Raw genomic sequence first — 14,705 nt, 5'->3', positions numbered from 1 at the left:
TTCACCCCTCAAATCATAGTATACCATTATATTTTCATGTACACACAAACGAATGGTAAATCCGCCTGGGTATAGGCAATTAGCATTACTTTTTTACAACGAACACTTGCATGTTCAGAAACAAATTTACCCGTGTTGTGCAGATAGAAAAACAGCCAGTTAATGTGCGTCGAGATTGAAGCCTGCACCAGCCGCTCAACCATTGGAAGAGAAAAAGTATAGAGTTAATAGCCGCGATTATAAACGGAAACTTTATACAATTGATAATTAGCCAAGTACTACGCATGTATGTATTATGTACAAGAAATTAAGTTCGGATGATTGCGACTCGGTTTTCAACATCGGGGTTCGTGATTTCCGGAGTCGGTCACTCGGTCACTCGGTGAGGCGCCTACTACCACCGTAATCTCCAGGGGGAAGTAGGTCGTTCCCATGGCAACACGGGGTGCATCGGCACCACGACCCCTCAGCCTCGCTCCTGCAATCCCGAAAAGGAGTCGCAGAAGGACGAAAAAGTGACTGGCAGAGGTGGGAACGGGGAGAATGCGTCCTCTTTCTCTTTGTACACGGCGCATGCTGCGTCAAATATCAATTACGCTCCTGTTCCTGTGCATACAAAATGGCGGACGCGGTGTTCTGTATCACGAGAATGCGATTGTTTAGCATTGCCATTACTAACGCTGCTGTCGTTATTACCGAATATGCAGGCACGCATTTCGGTGATTTAGCGTAATAGCGCATGTGTATCCAGGCTACCGCTGCAGCAGTAGCAGCGGCACCTCGTCGTCGCCGCGTTTTTCGCTCAAGGGACCTTGCGGGTAGGGGTGAAATGAAAATTGCGGAGGACGCGCAGGCGCAAATAACTCGGTGCGACTCGTCTTCGGTCCTCGCGCAGTATCACGAAGACACGGGCACGAGGAGGACGTCGCGTTTGCCCCCGCGTGCAGTAACGTCCGACTCCTCTGAGATCCTCCGATAGCGGTACAGCACGCCTCCTTCATCCGTCGTAATAACGCTTTGCGCACAGACCACACGTACTTTGAGCCGAAGCCTCTTCAGGTTCCCTTCCCTCCTTTTCATCGTTGAAAAGACTGCAACCTGCGATGCGACGAAAAACTGCGAAGGCGACGTAGATCTCAGCCGATCATGAGGCCCAAGTAAGCAATCCGCGGGAGACGGGACTTCTGCGTCTCATAAAAACAACCCCCCGTCGAGTCTCGGACTATCGATATATGCGAGCTTGAAGCATCGAAACGCGGGTGTGTAAAATAACGCGGTGTATTTGCAATAAACTAGGACAAAGTTTATGCCCGCGGATCGAAAGGACGGATTGAAACTCATGCCAACGAGTTCTTCGGTCAGTGGAGACGCGCCTGCGCGACCCTGACCTGCGCTTTTCTGTCTTATACTTCCGGTTCCTTTTCATCTTCACTATTAAGAGACCACGAATCACCCTAGCCAAATTTAGTGTCTAGTACCCTCATTCCTCCTTTTCCTTGCGGTCTTCACTGCATCATCTTAACGCGGGCTCTTTAACTCCGCTGTGCATACAAAAAAAAACAGATATTTCGATTCCTTTGTGTAGCTCAATTTCTGAAGGTTTGATGCAATAAAACTTCAGGATATCGGGATACCTTACTGCAAATTCATAAGTGATCTTCTCCGAATTTCATCTGTAGGAACATATAGATATAAAAATTTTGTTGCTAAAATATGCATACGTATGTATCCTTGTTTAAGAAATTGAGACAGAATCCCATGTAAATTTGCAGTAAGGTATGAAGTTTGGTACGGGAACGTAAATCAAACATTACGATAATTATGAGAAAAAATTAACTGATTGCATGTCACGGGGCACGGTTTTTATGAGTTCGAAATATCAATGTGTGTATATGCACGTACGTTTAATAGAAATGTCAGAACAGTTGTTAAGATAATTTTGACACTAATCTGCACAATTAATTTCCACTCGTATCATACTAGTTAAACGGTATAATATTCTTTTCAATAGATTTATAACTAGCCTAATAATTACGTATAAGCAGATGCTGTACAGGTTTCGTAATAATCGACACTTTGCATGATCGTTGGTAAATTATATTTTGTATGCTTTATTCTTTGAGCAGTTATTGTTATTCAATTTTTTTTTCACTTCAAAAGTGTTTATTAATTTTCTAAACAGCCTTGATTTTACCTCCCTCTGTAGGTTTTCTCTCTCGATATTCCAACAGATCGAACGTAGATTTTGTTAAAATTCAAGTAGTGTAGAATTTTTTTTAAATTGTAAGAACAGTGCGCAATATTGTTTCTGTTTTGGAATACATTGCTGCAGCACGAAAATTTTTGTAACTATATTAGAACACAAGTCAAAACGTGTACGTGCGTTATTGAATTTTCCATTGTCCTCGGGGTTGCCAAGGGGAAATTGACAAAAGTTACGATGAAAGTTTCATATTACCTAAAACGATTTCAAGGATAGAATTTATAGTTATTATGGAGAAACAAGTACATTTTCGTTTCTGAATCAATGAATCATCCATCACTCATGTATATTTCTCCTTTGGGTGCGTGTATCCACAGCGTGAACTTGGGACTTGGGTAATAGTCTTTCGAATGAGATACGAGTTAACATACACTAATCACTTCTCATTTTTTCCGGAAACTCACGGTCACGCTCTTTCTACCAGCTGCGCGCGTCGCTTGCTTTATTTCAAGTCGGATGGCGATTGGCTAACTTAAATTTGCTGACATTTAAATTTGAAGATAACAGCCTCCAACATTCCATCGCCGGTTCTCATAAAGTGTATGCACAGTATTGCACAGTCATGTTCATCAAAGCATTGGGCTTCTGGCTAACATATTTTCGATCCGAAATAAAATGCGTATTCGATTCTGTACGAATTCTGTGACTATGTCCGGCGATGCGGCCGACGTGAGATTGGGAGTCATTGTCACATAAGTTGTATGGAATCGAACTCGCGTTTTGTTTCGAACTGAAAACAAGTTATCCGTAAGCCCAAGGCATTAATAAACATTACTGTACATACATACATCCATCAGATAAATTCCGCAACACTCTGTATCACGTCTGTTCACCCAGCCATGGATAGATTACGTATACAAAATAACCTTTAATGACACCATGATATAGGGTGTTTGATCATGGGGTCACATGACCGATTCAAGAGTTTTTACGAGAATTCATCTAATTCTTTCGTATAATCATGAACCGATTTGTAATTTCTCGTGAAATGTTGGTGCTAACGTCGGTAAGTGCACTGTGGTTAGCTCGGACTGTACAAATGTCCCATACATTTTTCATCTATTTATTTCGCCGCGAGACAGGCTTTGAGGTTATATTCTGCCGATTATTCGATTACTAATTAATATGATGAAATATCGGTTTTAGCTCGGCCATATCACTAAACATTTCTAATCAAATCGATAGTTCCCGAATAAATAAGATGAATTCCTTTAAAAAAACTCTTAAATCGCTCACGTGACATCACGCTCCAAACGCCTTGAGCCATGCCCGCGTTTTGGACAGCGAACATCGGCGCCGAGGAGGCGAGAACGGTTCAATCAATTCCTTCTTAGACATCGGGTCAATCTCCGCGGAATGACGAGGACAACGGCGGCACAGAGCCGCAGGTGGAACTCGAGGTGATGCCGAGGCTGAAATTAGCCGTGGCTGACGTCGCGAAACACCGGACGTCGCGCGAATGGTGAAAGAGAGAGAGAGAGAGAAAGAATTCACTCGGTTTTAAACCGGCACTGTTGTGTACAAAGTTTGGCATTCACGATGATTGACGATGTCGAACGTTAATTAGGCAAATCAATGAATTCTACTTAGAGAAGTATTTCGACCGATATAAATCTCAGAATCGGTGGAACGTATGAAAATATTTGAAAATTCGCTCATACTATTACATTGCTACGTTGAAAAAGTATTCCTCAGAGAAATAGCTCATAGCTAATGAGAATAGTACTACAGTTCGTTGTATAAGGGATCTATAATTAATGCACTAGCTGCGCAAATTTGTCATATTTGTCGGTAACACGATAATCGCCTCTCAGGATGAAATATATTTCACTGACGAACGTTATTATCGTTCATATCTACCGAATACTGGTTGATAAATTGTATGCTCAAATTTCGTTTTACGATTTAGCGTCAAATATTGCACCAGCAAATAGATGCCACCTCGTGTCATTTCTCGCCAACATTACATTGAATATGTGCGTTTATCCCTAATATTACACCAATATAACTAGCCGTATGAGTTTGAACGGCACAAGTCAAACCATCGGAATTAAGTACGGATAGACTGTTCTGTGTCTTCTACAAAACAAACTTTGCACTCAAAATGGAATCCGCTTTGAATTACTTGTTCGAAAATGCTTAACCCTATTGCGTATGGTAATTAAAATGGCTGTCATGATTCGATACCTGTTCAGACCAATACAACGATAGGTGCATTTTATCCCCAGTTGTCAAAAAAAGTGCAGAAAGCATCGTCTGTAACTGTTATTGCATTCTGCTGCAAACAGTTGGATATCGAAAATTAATAAGTCAACTGCATCCCTTGTACCAGTAACAAGTCACTCAAATACGATATCGAAAGTACATACATATATGCTTGATATTACAGGCACTTCAGCGTTTACGTACTTCAAATTCTATCTGAAGTCCTCGACGAGCTAATTTGTTTCTCGCGAAACAACAACAGAGCCCCGTTTTGGAAACGTGAATAATCACAAGCTTCGCTAATATTGTATAACATCAATAATCCCGGCTGCGGGTATGACCAACACAATCGTTCCACGAACAACGATTAGTATATATTATATATATATACTCTACATAATAGGGGGTGGTAGTGAATCACGCGACATTGATGAAAAACGGTGGAAAATAGTTGTCGCCTGGTTGCGGTGGTGGGATTTTCGTCGAACGGCGTCGTCGTGACCTTGGGCCATTGATATACGCTGTTATACTCAGCCCTTGGATCCGTGGCAACTAGCCGGTCTCATACATGCAGGTGTATAACGCCCGTGTGCCCGGTATCAGTGATGGTTTGGTGTCCGTCGTCGACGCCGTCGTCAACGACGAAATAATCCGCTACACATCGGCTCCCGCGGTTACGTATATAATACCTTGCATACGCCTAACGCGTTCACAATATAGATACACGTACGATTGGATGCGTCGTCCCGTCGCGTCGTACCGCGTCATTCGTGCATATGTAATTCAGTTATTAAGCGATTTTTACGGTGTATTATTAAAGGAGAAACGCGAACTCGTACGTAGAGTGCCTTGTATAAATACCCAGGGGATCTCGAGAAGCTGTAGCGTACCTATCATGTGAATAGTTACGTTTTAGAGCGTACGTATGAAATTGGGAATATAATATTATATCACGTGACAAAAGGAACGGCGCCGCGGCGGGTTGAAATGCGCGGTCTACAAAATAATATAACGGAATAAATTCACCACGGATAAAATGATGTTGTTAAGTTTGTTCGATTAATCGAATAATTGTTTTCATAGCTTATAACGTTCGTTAGCTCGGCGGCATTACGCGCGCGTACCAGGTAGAGGTGAGCTCTGTATATATTTATAGATTTACAAGCGATATCGCGCCGATGGTGAAGATTATTCTTAGAACGTCTTAAAATATATCCCTGCTTTCAAACTTATCGAACGAATCGCCCAAAATATATTACGCCGACGCACAGTCGTCCTACAGGAAGTTATTATTTACATTGTCAATGCAATTTGCATAACCATATGCCAGTTTTGCATACCCCCTCCTTTACGCAATTAATACATAAAATCTTGGTCACACACTTCACGCTTATTATAGGTAGGTATAATACGGGTGCATTTTACAAAGGCTGCAGTCACGTCTCCGTAGGTGTATCTGTTATGCATACCGTGTAGGACTATATTCAAGTGTAAATAAATGTTGTAATAAATATAAATACAGATTCATTCATGGTAGCGACGTGCCGCCGCCAGGTCGTGGTATTTTGTTTTCGAAGAACGTGAGAAAAACTTCTTCGACGATTGATATTCTATTCGTAGACTGACGTAAGATTATATACAGAGAATTTCTGATTTTCCCAATCGACGAGGTTGAAACAGTGGTATGAACGCGTGTAAGTTACCCCCTATCTAGCGGTGATGATACCTGTCATGAAATAAAAAAAACAATCATGAAAGAGAACTACTTATCGGATTTTCAACCCTAATGACTGTTACCGAAACCTATTGTGACGCGATGTTCAGTACGTATTCTGATGAAATTTCGTTGCAAGCGGCTGCTCCATCCAATACACGCGATTCGTGGACGTAAATTGTCGATAAAATCCATGGAAACTATACAAGGAGCACGAACTCAAACGGATGTATTAACAAAACTTGTCACAGTAATTGTTTACATTAGGTTTATTTTTTCTACCACTAGCGTCGCCAGTGTTCCTGTTGTGCCGAAGTGTCATTGGATTCAGGGATGCTCACGATCGACTAGTTGATAATCTTACAATGTGATTCGTAGAAAGCTTTCTCCCTCCACTGTCTTCGGTGCATACGGAACATCAGTGCCATCATATCTCAGGCAGCTATTTGTTTACATGGAGCTCGTGTTCATTGTGTAGTCTCCATGATAAAAACAATCCGCTTGCTACAAGTATAGTCGCAAAACAAGACGAAGCTTGCTATTTCGAAGTGTTAATATGCGGTGGTGTGAGTGAGGACTCTCCGGTGGTCATTTCGATGCGCGGACGTGACAGAAACGATCGAATCATACCGTGTTTTCGATCTTGTAAACTACGTAAGGCTTTTTGTATTTAACTGGAATTCTTAAGACTCAACGTAAGTGTCGATGTGTCGAGCATCGATGAAATTCGAATGCCCATCACTTTATAGCATTTGTGTGACATAACCTAAAATTTTCTGCATTGGATCTGTGTCATCGAGTCAAATGTGAACACAATATACGCTGACAGGATCGAGGTTTCAGACTAGTTATCGACTCAATTTTCGTCTGCATGATGCATTGTTTTACCGGTTTCACTAGCAAATAATTAGCATCGAAGATCGCCTTCGATTTTCAATTTTTCTCCCCCCTCCCTTCTTCACCGCCACCCGAATTCTGATTCACAACTAATATATATTTCAATACAAATTCATTCTGCAATTTGCAATTTCCCATATCATTGAGTTATGCATGCTATTCAATTGTACATGTGCAGAACATAAATAACGCTGATCCGATGTTTAGATCTTAAAGCGCGAGACTGTGTTGGAATGCGCTAATTCACTACAATAAATAACTTTCGACATTGAGCAAAAGTTCTATTTGTTCTAACCATCATTTCTTTTCCTCTTTACCAACAACTATAATTACTATGATGCACATTGAGCCAAAGTTCTATATGTTCCAAGCATAATTTTTTTTTCTCTTTACCAACAATTATAATTACTACTGTTACACACAACATGTTGTGATGATTTATGGTAATTCGAAGAAAAAAGATGTCAAATATTTCAAAAATAAATTTCTTTCAGAGCGTTTTAAAAAATGCTGAATAGTGCTAACGAGGAGGATTGGCCAGAGGTCTTGCAGTACCCATGCCCGCCAGCCATACGACCATAGCGGGCATCTGCCTCTGTGAATTCTGTACTTACCATTCTGCGAAATCCCATCTTTTAAATAAATGACATAGAAAATAAATGAGCAGAGAATGAAGAGTGAGTTGAACTGTTTTGTTTATAAACTATCCGTACTCTCACAAACATTATAACACGTTGTGAAACAATAGGGAAAATAATTATTCATTGTCAATCCGAATATCTAAAAATTGATCTCATCTTCTCAATAAGAAAACATCTCCTCTTAGTTACTTCAAACTGATTTAGTAACCTTTTATTGTGTTTCTTTTCCTGCAGGTGAACTTGTGCAACGGTGGAGATATTTATTAGCAGCTTATGCGGGATTAGCGGCTTTGGCCTTCGACTATCTCGATTACCAAAGCTGCTGACGTTTTTCCACAACTTTAAGTAAGCAAATCTCCTTATCACCGTTTTTCTGCAGTGAAAAATCTAGCATCCACAATCTTTACTCTAATCGAGATCTGGGATTTTCATTTTCTGTTTACAAAGTCTCTGCATTAACAATCTCTTTCAGCTAAATTTTTGAATCCATGATATTTTACAGATTTAGATGTCCTGGGATTATGCCCTCTCTTCCATACTCAAGGCACGAACCCCTCGTTAGTGCAAAGTTGAGTAAATCAGTCCCAAATATGATAGGCGGGACGACAAATATTGCCAACGAATCCTGCCCCACATCCACGTCTTCGTCCTTGCTGTCAGTCTCCATTTCTAGTTCAACTCCAATCTCTACCCCCGCAGTTTCCACCGTTGCCTCCGATAAATTGGAACATCTGCATAAGACTCAGCGAAACAGGGTAAATAATTCTTCAGGCTTATCGTTTCGAACTTTTCATCTGTGTCTAATTAAAATAACAACTGTAATAATAATTAATCCCCACAGTCTCACGCCAAAATAAAGCTTCTAGTCAGAAGTCACGCGATGAGAGAGTCGACTTCACCCCCTAGAGAACCTAATGGTCTGCAGCCTGCGCAGGACGCAGAGAAGATCACAGCCAGGAACTCATCGACAAGTCCTGGCAGGCCGAAACCACTTAATAACAACAACGAACCAATTCTCGACGGCAATATACCAAGGTTGACAAGCGATGTTGAAACAAAAATTAAGGATTGCCACCCTGTCTCTCAGACCTGCCCAAACTCTATACGAAATGGTACCGATCATTTATTTTCTTTACCAATATTCATGAAACATGAAGTTTATGCTTTACGTAATGGAAAAAGGATCAGAATCTGTTCTCTAATCGCACGTTTATGTACAGGGCAACTTGGCTCCCCAGAAGCACTTCCGCCAAAGAACACCACGCCTGTTGTCGACGCGATTAAAACAGGCGCCAAAAGTCCGACCGAAGTTGGGAACAACAGTACCTGTGGGTCGAACACTTCTCCTGGTCTTCTACAGACTTCGTCATTTTCCAATTCACAGCAGACCTCAAAGTCGAACCATGGACTGCAACACTCGCCCAGGAGCACAAATCTGGCTCAGCAAATGCACAGCAATGAGAGGAACAGGGGGGACCAAACAAAGTCCAACTCTACCTCATCATTGTCATTCACCTGCAATGTTCCCTGTTCTAATCAGTGTGGAAACAGCAGCAACAACAACAACAACAATAACAACAACACCAACAACAACAATACCCTCTCTGTTAGCAGACCGGGGTCTAGGCACAAAATGCGACATCGCAATGCTTCACAAAGCAGCTTCGAAGCTACTTCACCCAGTATTTCACGAGGTTTGTTGTGTTTTCGTGTCCACCAAATTCCTTGATTGGTATGCCTCGATACCTTCGGCGTTTCCTTTGCCGCAAAAAATGATCAAATCCCTTACCGTTTTACAGACAGCAGCACAGAGCTATACACCGATAGCACGGGCATAGACTTGGAGCAGTTCATAGGCGATACGTTAAATCGGAATCAAAAGGACCGCACAGTTCTGCTCCGGATCGAACGTGAGCTTGTCGATTTTGCTCGAGACAGACAGAGAGTGTGTCATAAATTCCCCAACATGTCATCGTACAACCGGATGCTTGTACATCGCGTTGCCGCGTACTTTGGCATGGAGCACAATGTCGACCAAACTGGCCTCTGCGTCGTTGTTACGAGGACGAAGAATACCAGGATCCCAGACACGAGGTTCAAGGAGAGCATTAGGGACGATATCGTCCTCAACGAGGAACCGAAACGCAGCATATTGAAGAGAGACTCGAACTCCTTTGAGGAGAGTTTCAACTTCAAGTCACCGGATCGTTTCATAGCAGACTATTGCAGGCGCAGTAAAAGTTTCGAGGAACGAGAGGAAGAGTATGAAAGAGCAAGACGCAGGATATTCAAAGACAGCAGTGTCGAAAGCACTGAGGCAGCATCCTGGCCATGGTCGTCTGCTGAGAGTTCGGACGCACTCCCCAAACCCAGGATGTCTCACACTTTGATCTCTGATCACCGCAACAGGTAAAAACATTTTACAACTGTGTCATACAGGTATCTAAAGTTGCGTGAGGATTTATCGGAACTTCATTGAAATTCGTTAAGATTGATAGGGATTTTATTTCGGTCTTCCAGACAACCAATGCTCCTAAAGGTGGAGTCCTTTCACGAAAATGGATCCCAGCGCCGACCCTCGGTCCCAAAGTCTTATAGCTTTGGCGGATATGCTGCAGGAGGCATGCTCTCGAGAGATAACAGCATCACTTCCACACGAAGCGCCGGTGCCCGACTTACTAAACAAGGTTGATGCACCATGTTATTCATCTCTTTTAAAAATGTCACCTTCGGAGAACATTCATTCGCAAATATCAGTATCTAAATAATTTGGTGAATAAACGAGTAATCGGGTATTTCGGGACATTTCAGATTCAGGAACGAGTACCTGCTCGCGTTTGAGTCCGTCCAGTAGTGGTTACAAATCCCAGAGTCAGCGAAGCGATGCGACAATATCCCCTTCGCCATCGCCTTCACCAGTGATGCCTGCAGGACAGAGCCATTCCCAAATTTCAGGTCAAGAGCCGGTGCCCTCGAGTCCTAACGGAAACGGGCAGCAGACCGTCATCTGGGCAGTTACCGACATAGCGAGTGTTCCGGTGGGCAGCGTGATAATAGATCCGCAAACCAACCTGACGTATAAGAACTCAGACGGCTCTGTGTATCGTTTCGATCCTGAAAATCCGCCGCAAATATTCCCGGATCGTGATCGAAGGGAGAAAAGAGTATCTGGAGAAACTGAAGAGGAGGAGCAGGAGGAGGAGGAGGAAGAGGAACGGCCGGTAATCGAAAAAAATTGTTTCCCTCCTCAAAAAATTACGGAGCAACACAAGAGGCGTGCGAGACATGAAAAGAATAGCAGTCAGGAAGCTGCGATGTTCACCAATTCTGCAACCTCACCGAATCCCCCATTTGATACAACGACCACTCAGGTATCTCAACAACTTCCTGTCCCACGAGCGCAGCAACAACAGCAAAGAAACGGGGGACAACATACTCTAGTCAAAAATTATGCCCCACACGTTTACACTCATGGGCCACAAATCCACCCTCAAACTCCCTATGCGAGCTACGTGTCTCCCAGCTCACAGGCGAACAATCAGAGCGTTTATCTGATGCATGCTAGACCCTCATCAGCTATAACGATATCCCCTTACCAACCATCCACCCAAATTCGCGTCGAGGGAAGCCCGCAGGTAACCGAACGCGGAGATATGATATGCTGCAATCAAAATCCCATGATCGCGAGTTACCAGATTCCAGGAATGCAGCCTGGGATTCCTCCACAACCTTACGAGGTGAGAAAAGCCAGGAATTTCAAAGTGAATCTTTGACACCGTCGAACCTCGAATAAAAAAGTTTGATGGAAAAGAATCATCTGCTTTTCATACGTGTGTAAAGTAGAGTTTAAAAATATTGAGACCATATTTTTTCATTACCTTTAAAAATGATAATCACGAAAGTTATATGGAATTGAATTTAGCTGTTTTTGATACGGATAAATATATTTTAGCATGGGTGACATGATACCTTTTTTCAACCTGTTGTCTCTGCTTCAATTTTGTTTCAAATTAAAGAAAAATTGTATCCGAATCACTTTTCGCTGAACTATGGCAATATGATATGAAATGAAGAAAAATTCCATGAAACTTTCCCTTTTCAAATCATCATAATTCAGTCTTCAATAAAATATGCTTGTTTAACTGTTTCAGGAGGTTGCTGAACTCTCTGGTTCATTTATTGGCATGAATTTATATGACCAGAGGGGAGCCGGCGACGGCCAGCCTGTTGCTGTGACTTCACAACCTTACCAGCATTCACCACAAACTCAAAATCCTGTGCATCGCACGCAGCCTGGCTCCCCTGCCTGCTGGCAATCGCATACTAGTCAAATTCCAGTAAGTATGAGTCTTTGGTAATTACGAAAAAACAAAAACTACTCGGCCTTGGAAAATTTTTCAGAAAAATTTTCAGGTATCGAAGTAAATAATCATATCGACAACTTGATTTGCTCTTATTATGTAAATCATCTTTTTCTTCTATTTTCCGATCATAGTTACGTGGTAATAACTTGATACAGGTACAACCAGCGATGTATTTTGTACCTCCGTCACCAGCGGGTATCTCAAATGGTCCAACTCCTGTCGACGCAAGGCAACACCTCCAGAGATTCGCAGCTGCTTATTCCTACAATCACCCTAGTGGTGTGCCTACGCCGACAAATCAGGCTGCTTGTGAGTAATGATTAAAATTTCGTTAACTTTTCTATCGTATAATTAATGGAATCTATTTTTGCAGCTAGTTACGTCGGCGGGTATCCAACACCGACGATACCGGCCATGCCTGTAATTCCTGGTATGCAGTCACCTCAAACAGAGTTTTCTTATCAACCTACGACGCATGTAATACCAACCTATTATAACACCGGACAAGCCAGCATGCAACCCACCCCTATGATATACGGGGTCCCAACGCCACCGAACACGCCTTCGAACAGTCAGGTATTTTCATAACATCAAATTGCTCGAGTGGAATTACTTGAAAAGTTTTGGTAGCACAGAATGAGTTATACCCTCGATTTCTTGCTACTTTAAATTCGTAATTACAGATGTCCAGTGTAGCCCCTCTGATGTACGTCAACTCGAACGGCTATCCACCCTCAGCTTTGATAGCGGGTAGTACATTTGGGCATCAAGTTGGAGGGGGCGGTGGACAGTCGGCATCTTCCTACATGGGTGCATCCCTCGTTCCAAATGTCATGTTGCGGCAGACAATTCCTGCGGTGGGTTCAGAAAAAAGAGAAAACGCATGAATATACACTAAACCGGTTACTGTAAAGTTTTATTTCTATTGAAGGGGCGGTAGGGTGATATACGACATTGCACGATGTTCACAGGTTAGCGGAATAAGAGCCTCCACGCAGTCTAGTCTTCAAAGAACAAGCAGATCACCCGATGCTGGACAGGAAATATTTGGGGTTGGTGGAAGGGACAGGAATCCACAACCCCAATATCAAATGCCGTTATGCCAAGGCGTTCACATCGTTCAAGGTAAGTAACGCAAATTACCTTGAAGTCTGCTCTGCACTTTTACATATGAAAAATATAAATTTGTACGCTACATTCGGATTTACATACGTTTATCGTCTTTGTGCCTTCTTTTTCCACACTCTTTGAACAATCCGCTTTGCCTCGGTGCAATTCTCAGGTGTCCCTGGTAATCCCAGGCTCCAATATGCGCCTGCACCATCTCCGCTTTCTTCACAAGGATGCCCCCGACCTTATCGACCGCCGTCCTACACCGCAAGCACCTCGAACGAAGGAGCAAGAAATCCAGTTGACAATAGAAGCCAAAAACCGCGAAAGCACAGGTAGTAAAGCTCTGTAATGTGACGTGTAAATATAGGTAAGCTTATCAACGGCGTATCATAAGAATTTGGTTTCATTCAAGTTTTTTTTCTCTAATTTTATGTTCTTTCCATTTTTAAAAAAATTTTCTGGTACATGTAGACTCGATAGAACAAAACTCGATCTAAAACAACGATAATTGATGATTATAAACTATGTACAATTTTATCTCCGCAACGTTTTCAGACCACGTACGACATGATTCTGTTAAATGAACTTGACTGCATTTTCATTAATCATTCATCAACGAAAATAAGTAAAAGTGAATAGCAGGCATCCCTATAATGCTGGATTTGATCACAGCCTGAAAATTCAATTATACGTCGTACGAAATAACGAGAATCTACCTGATAAACAGGACGCAGATGAAAAAATAGCAAAATAGTACGAACAAAGAAAGAAAGGAAGTGAGGAAACCGTTCGAGGATATAGCGTTATTTTACAAAATAAAGAATTACATATACATACATATAGAAAGCAAGGTAAACACAAAACTTGCGGCACAACTAACGAAAACCTACCTTAAAATATATTCTAGATTGAAAAAAAAAACACGTATGAAAAAAATTCCTATGATATCCGCATTATTATTATTACTGTTAATATTATATTTTTTATTGTATGTGTCTGTATGTATAAACAAATGCATAAAATTATTTAATTCTCATTCAAGTTTACACAATGTATATAGATATACATATATTATATTTACATGAATGCATACATATGCATATTATTATTATTATTATTATTATTATTATTATTATTATTGCCGTTGTCATTTGTGGCGTGAAAGGATGGTTACATATATATAACGAAATTCGAACAATTCACGGAAAAAATATGAAATACGCGCTAATGGATCTAAGATTTTTATTAAAAAATTTCATAGTTCAGATTATATACATATACACATACATGTATAGTATACTTACCATGCATATTTCCCTAATACGTAATAAAATAAATCATTTGTCAAATGTCCACAAATGCAAATTCCAAAAAAAAAAAAAATTGCCAATATCATTCGGAAATATTATTTCACAAGCAGGTAAAAACCTGCGCCTCCAGGCACATCCCACTATTTGGACAATTTCTTTGGAACAAGATAAATCCAGCGATTATCATTCAAGTAGCAC

General features: G+C 41.5%; 1 protein-coding gene across 7 annotated transcripts; it reads left to right on the top strand.

Annotated features, from left to right (window-relative positions):
• The first annotated feature begins 907 nt into the window (after nucleotides 1-907).
• Nucleotides 908-14,613, top strand: LOC107217621 (cAMP-regulated phosphoprotein 21). 7 transcript variants are annotated; one of them, XM_046741117.1, is made up of 15 exons: nucleotides 908-1,157; nucleotides 7,574-7,756; nucleotides 7,955-8,065; nucleotides 8,223-8,475; nucleotides 8,562-8,832; nucleotides 8,941-9,414; nucleotides 9,520-10,129; nucleotides 10,241-10,407; nucleotides 10,532-11,457; nucleotides 11,872-12,057; nucleotides 12,216-12,393; nucleotides 12,458-12,660; nucleotides 12,768-12,941; nucleotides 13,056-13,209; nucleotides 13,367-14,613. In XM_046741117.1, exons 4-15 carry the CDS (start codon nucleotides 8,242-8,244, stop codon nucleotides 13,531-13,533), a joined length of 3,744 nt encoding a protein of 1,247 aa, XP_046597073.1. In that variant the 5' UTR covers nucleotides 908-1,157; nucleotides 7,574-7,756; nucleotides 7,955-8,065; nucleotides 8,223-8,241; the 3' UTR covers nucleotides 13,534-14,613. The 7 variants fall into 7 exon arrangements, with proteins under 7 accessions (XP_046597073.1, XP_046597077.1, XP_046597075.1 ...); XM_046741119.1 differs by lacking the exon at nucleotides 908-1,157 and adding an exon at nucleotides 5,177-5,387; XM_046741116.1 differs by lacking the exon at nucleotides 908-1,157 and adding an exon at nucleotides 6,508-6,836.
• Nucleotides 14,614-14,705: the final 92 nt, after the last annotated feature.

Source organism: Neodiprion lecontei, chromosome 5, assembly GCF_021901455.1.
Source record: "Neodiprion lecontei isolate iyNeoLeco1 chromosome 5, iyNeoLeco1.1, whole genome shotgun sequence".
In the NCBI taxonomy this organism is placed as follows: Eukaryota; Metazoa; Arthropoda; class Insecta; order Hymenoptera; family Diprionidae; genus Neodiprion; species Neodiprion lecontei.
The sequence above is the reverse complement of the archived record's forward strand: the minus strand, read 5'-3'. Positions and strand labels throughout refer to the sequence as shown.

Excerpts from the sequence above, each read along its gene's own strand:
- LOC107217621 (XM_046741121.1), top strand. The coding sequence starts at position 8,242 with ATGCCCTCTCTTCCATACTCAAGGCACGAACCCCTCGTTAGTGCAAAG. Across the intron at positions 10,408-10,531 it reads TGCCCGACTTACTAAACAAG|ATTCAGGAACGAGTACCTGC; the intron begins GTTGATGCACCA and ends GGGACATTTCAG. Across the intron at positions 12,661-12,767 it reads ACACGCCTTCGAACAGTCAG|ATGTCCAGTGTAGCCCCTCT; the intron begins GTATTTTCATAA and ends TCGTAATTACAG.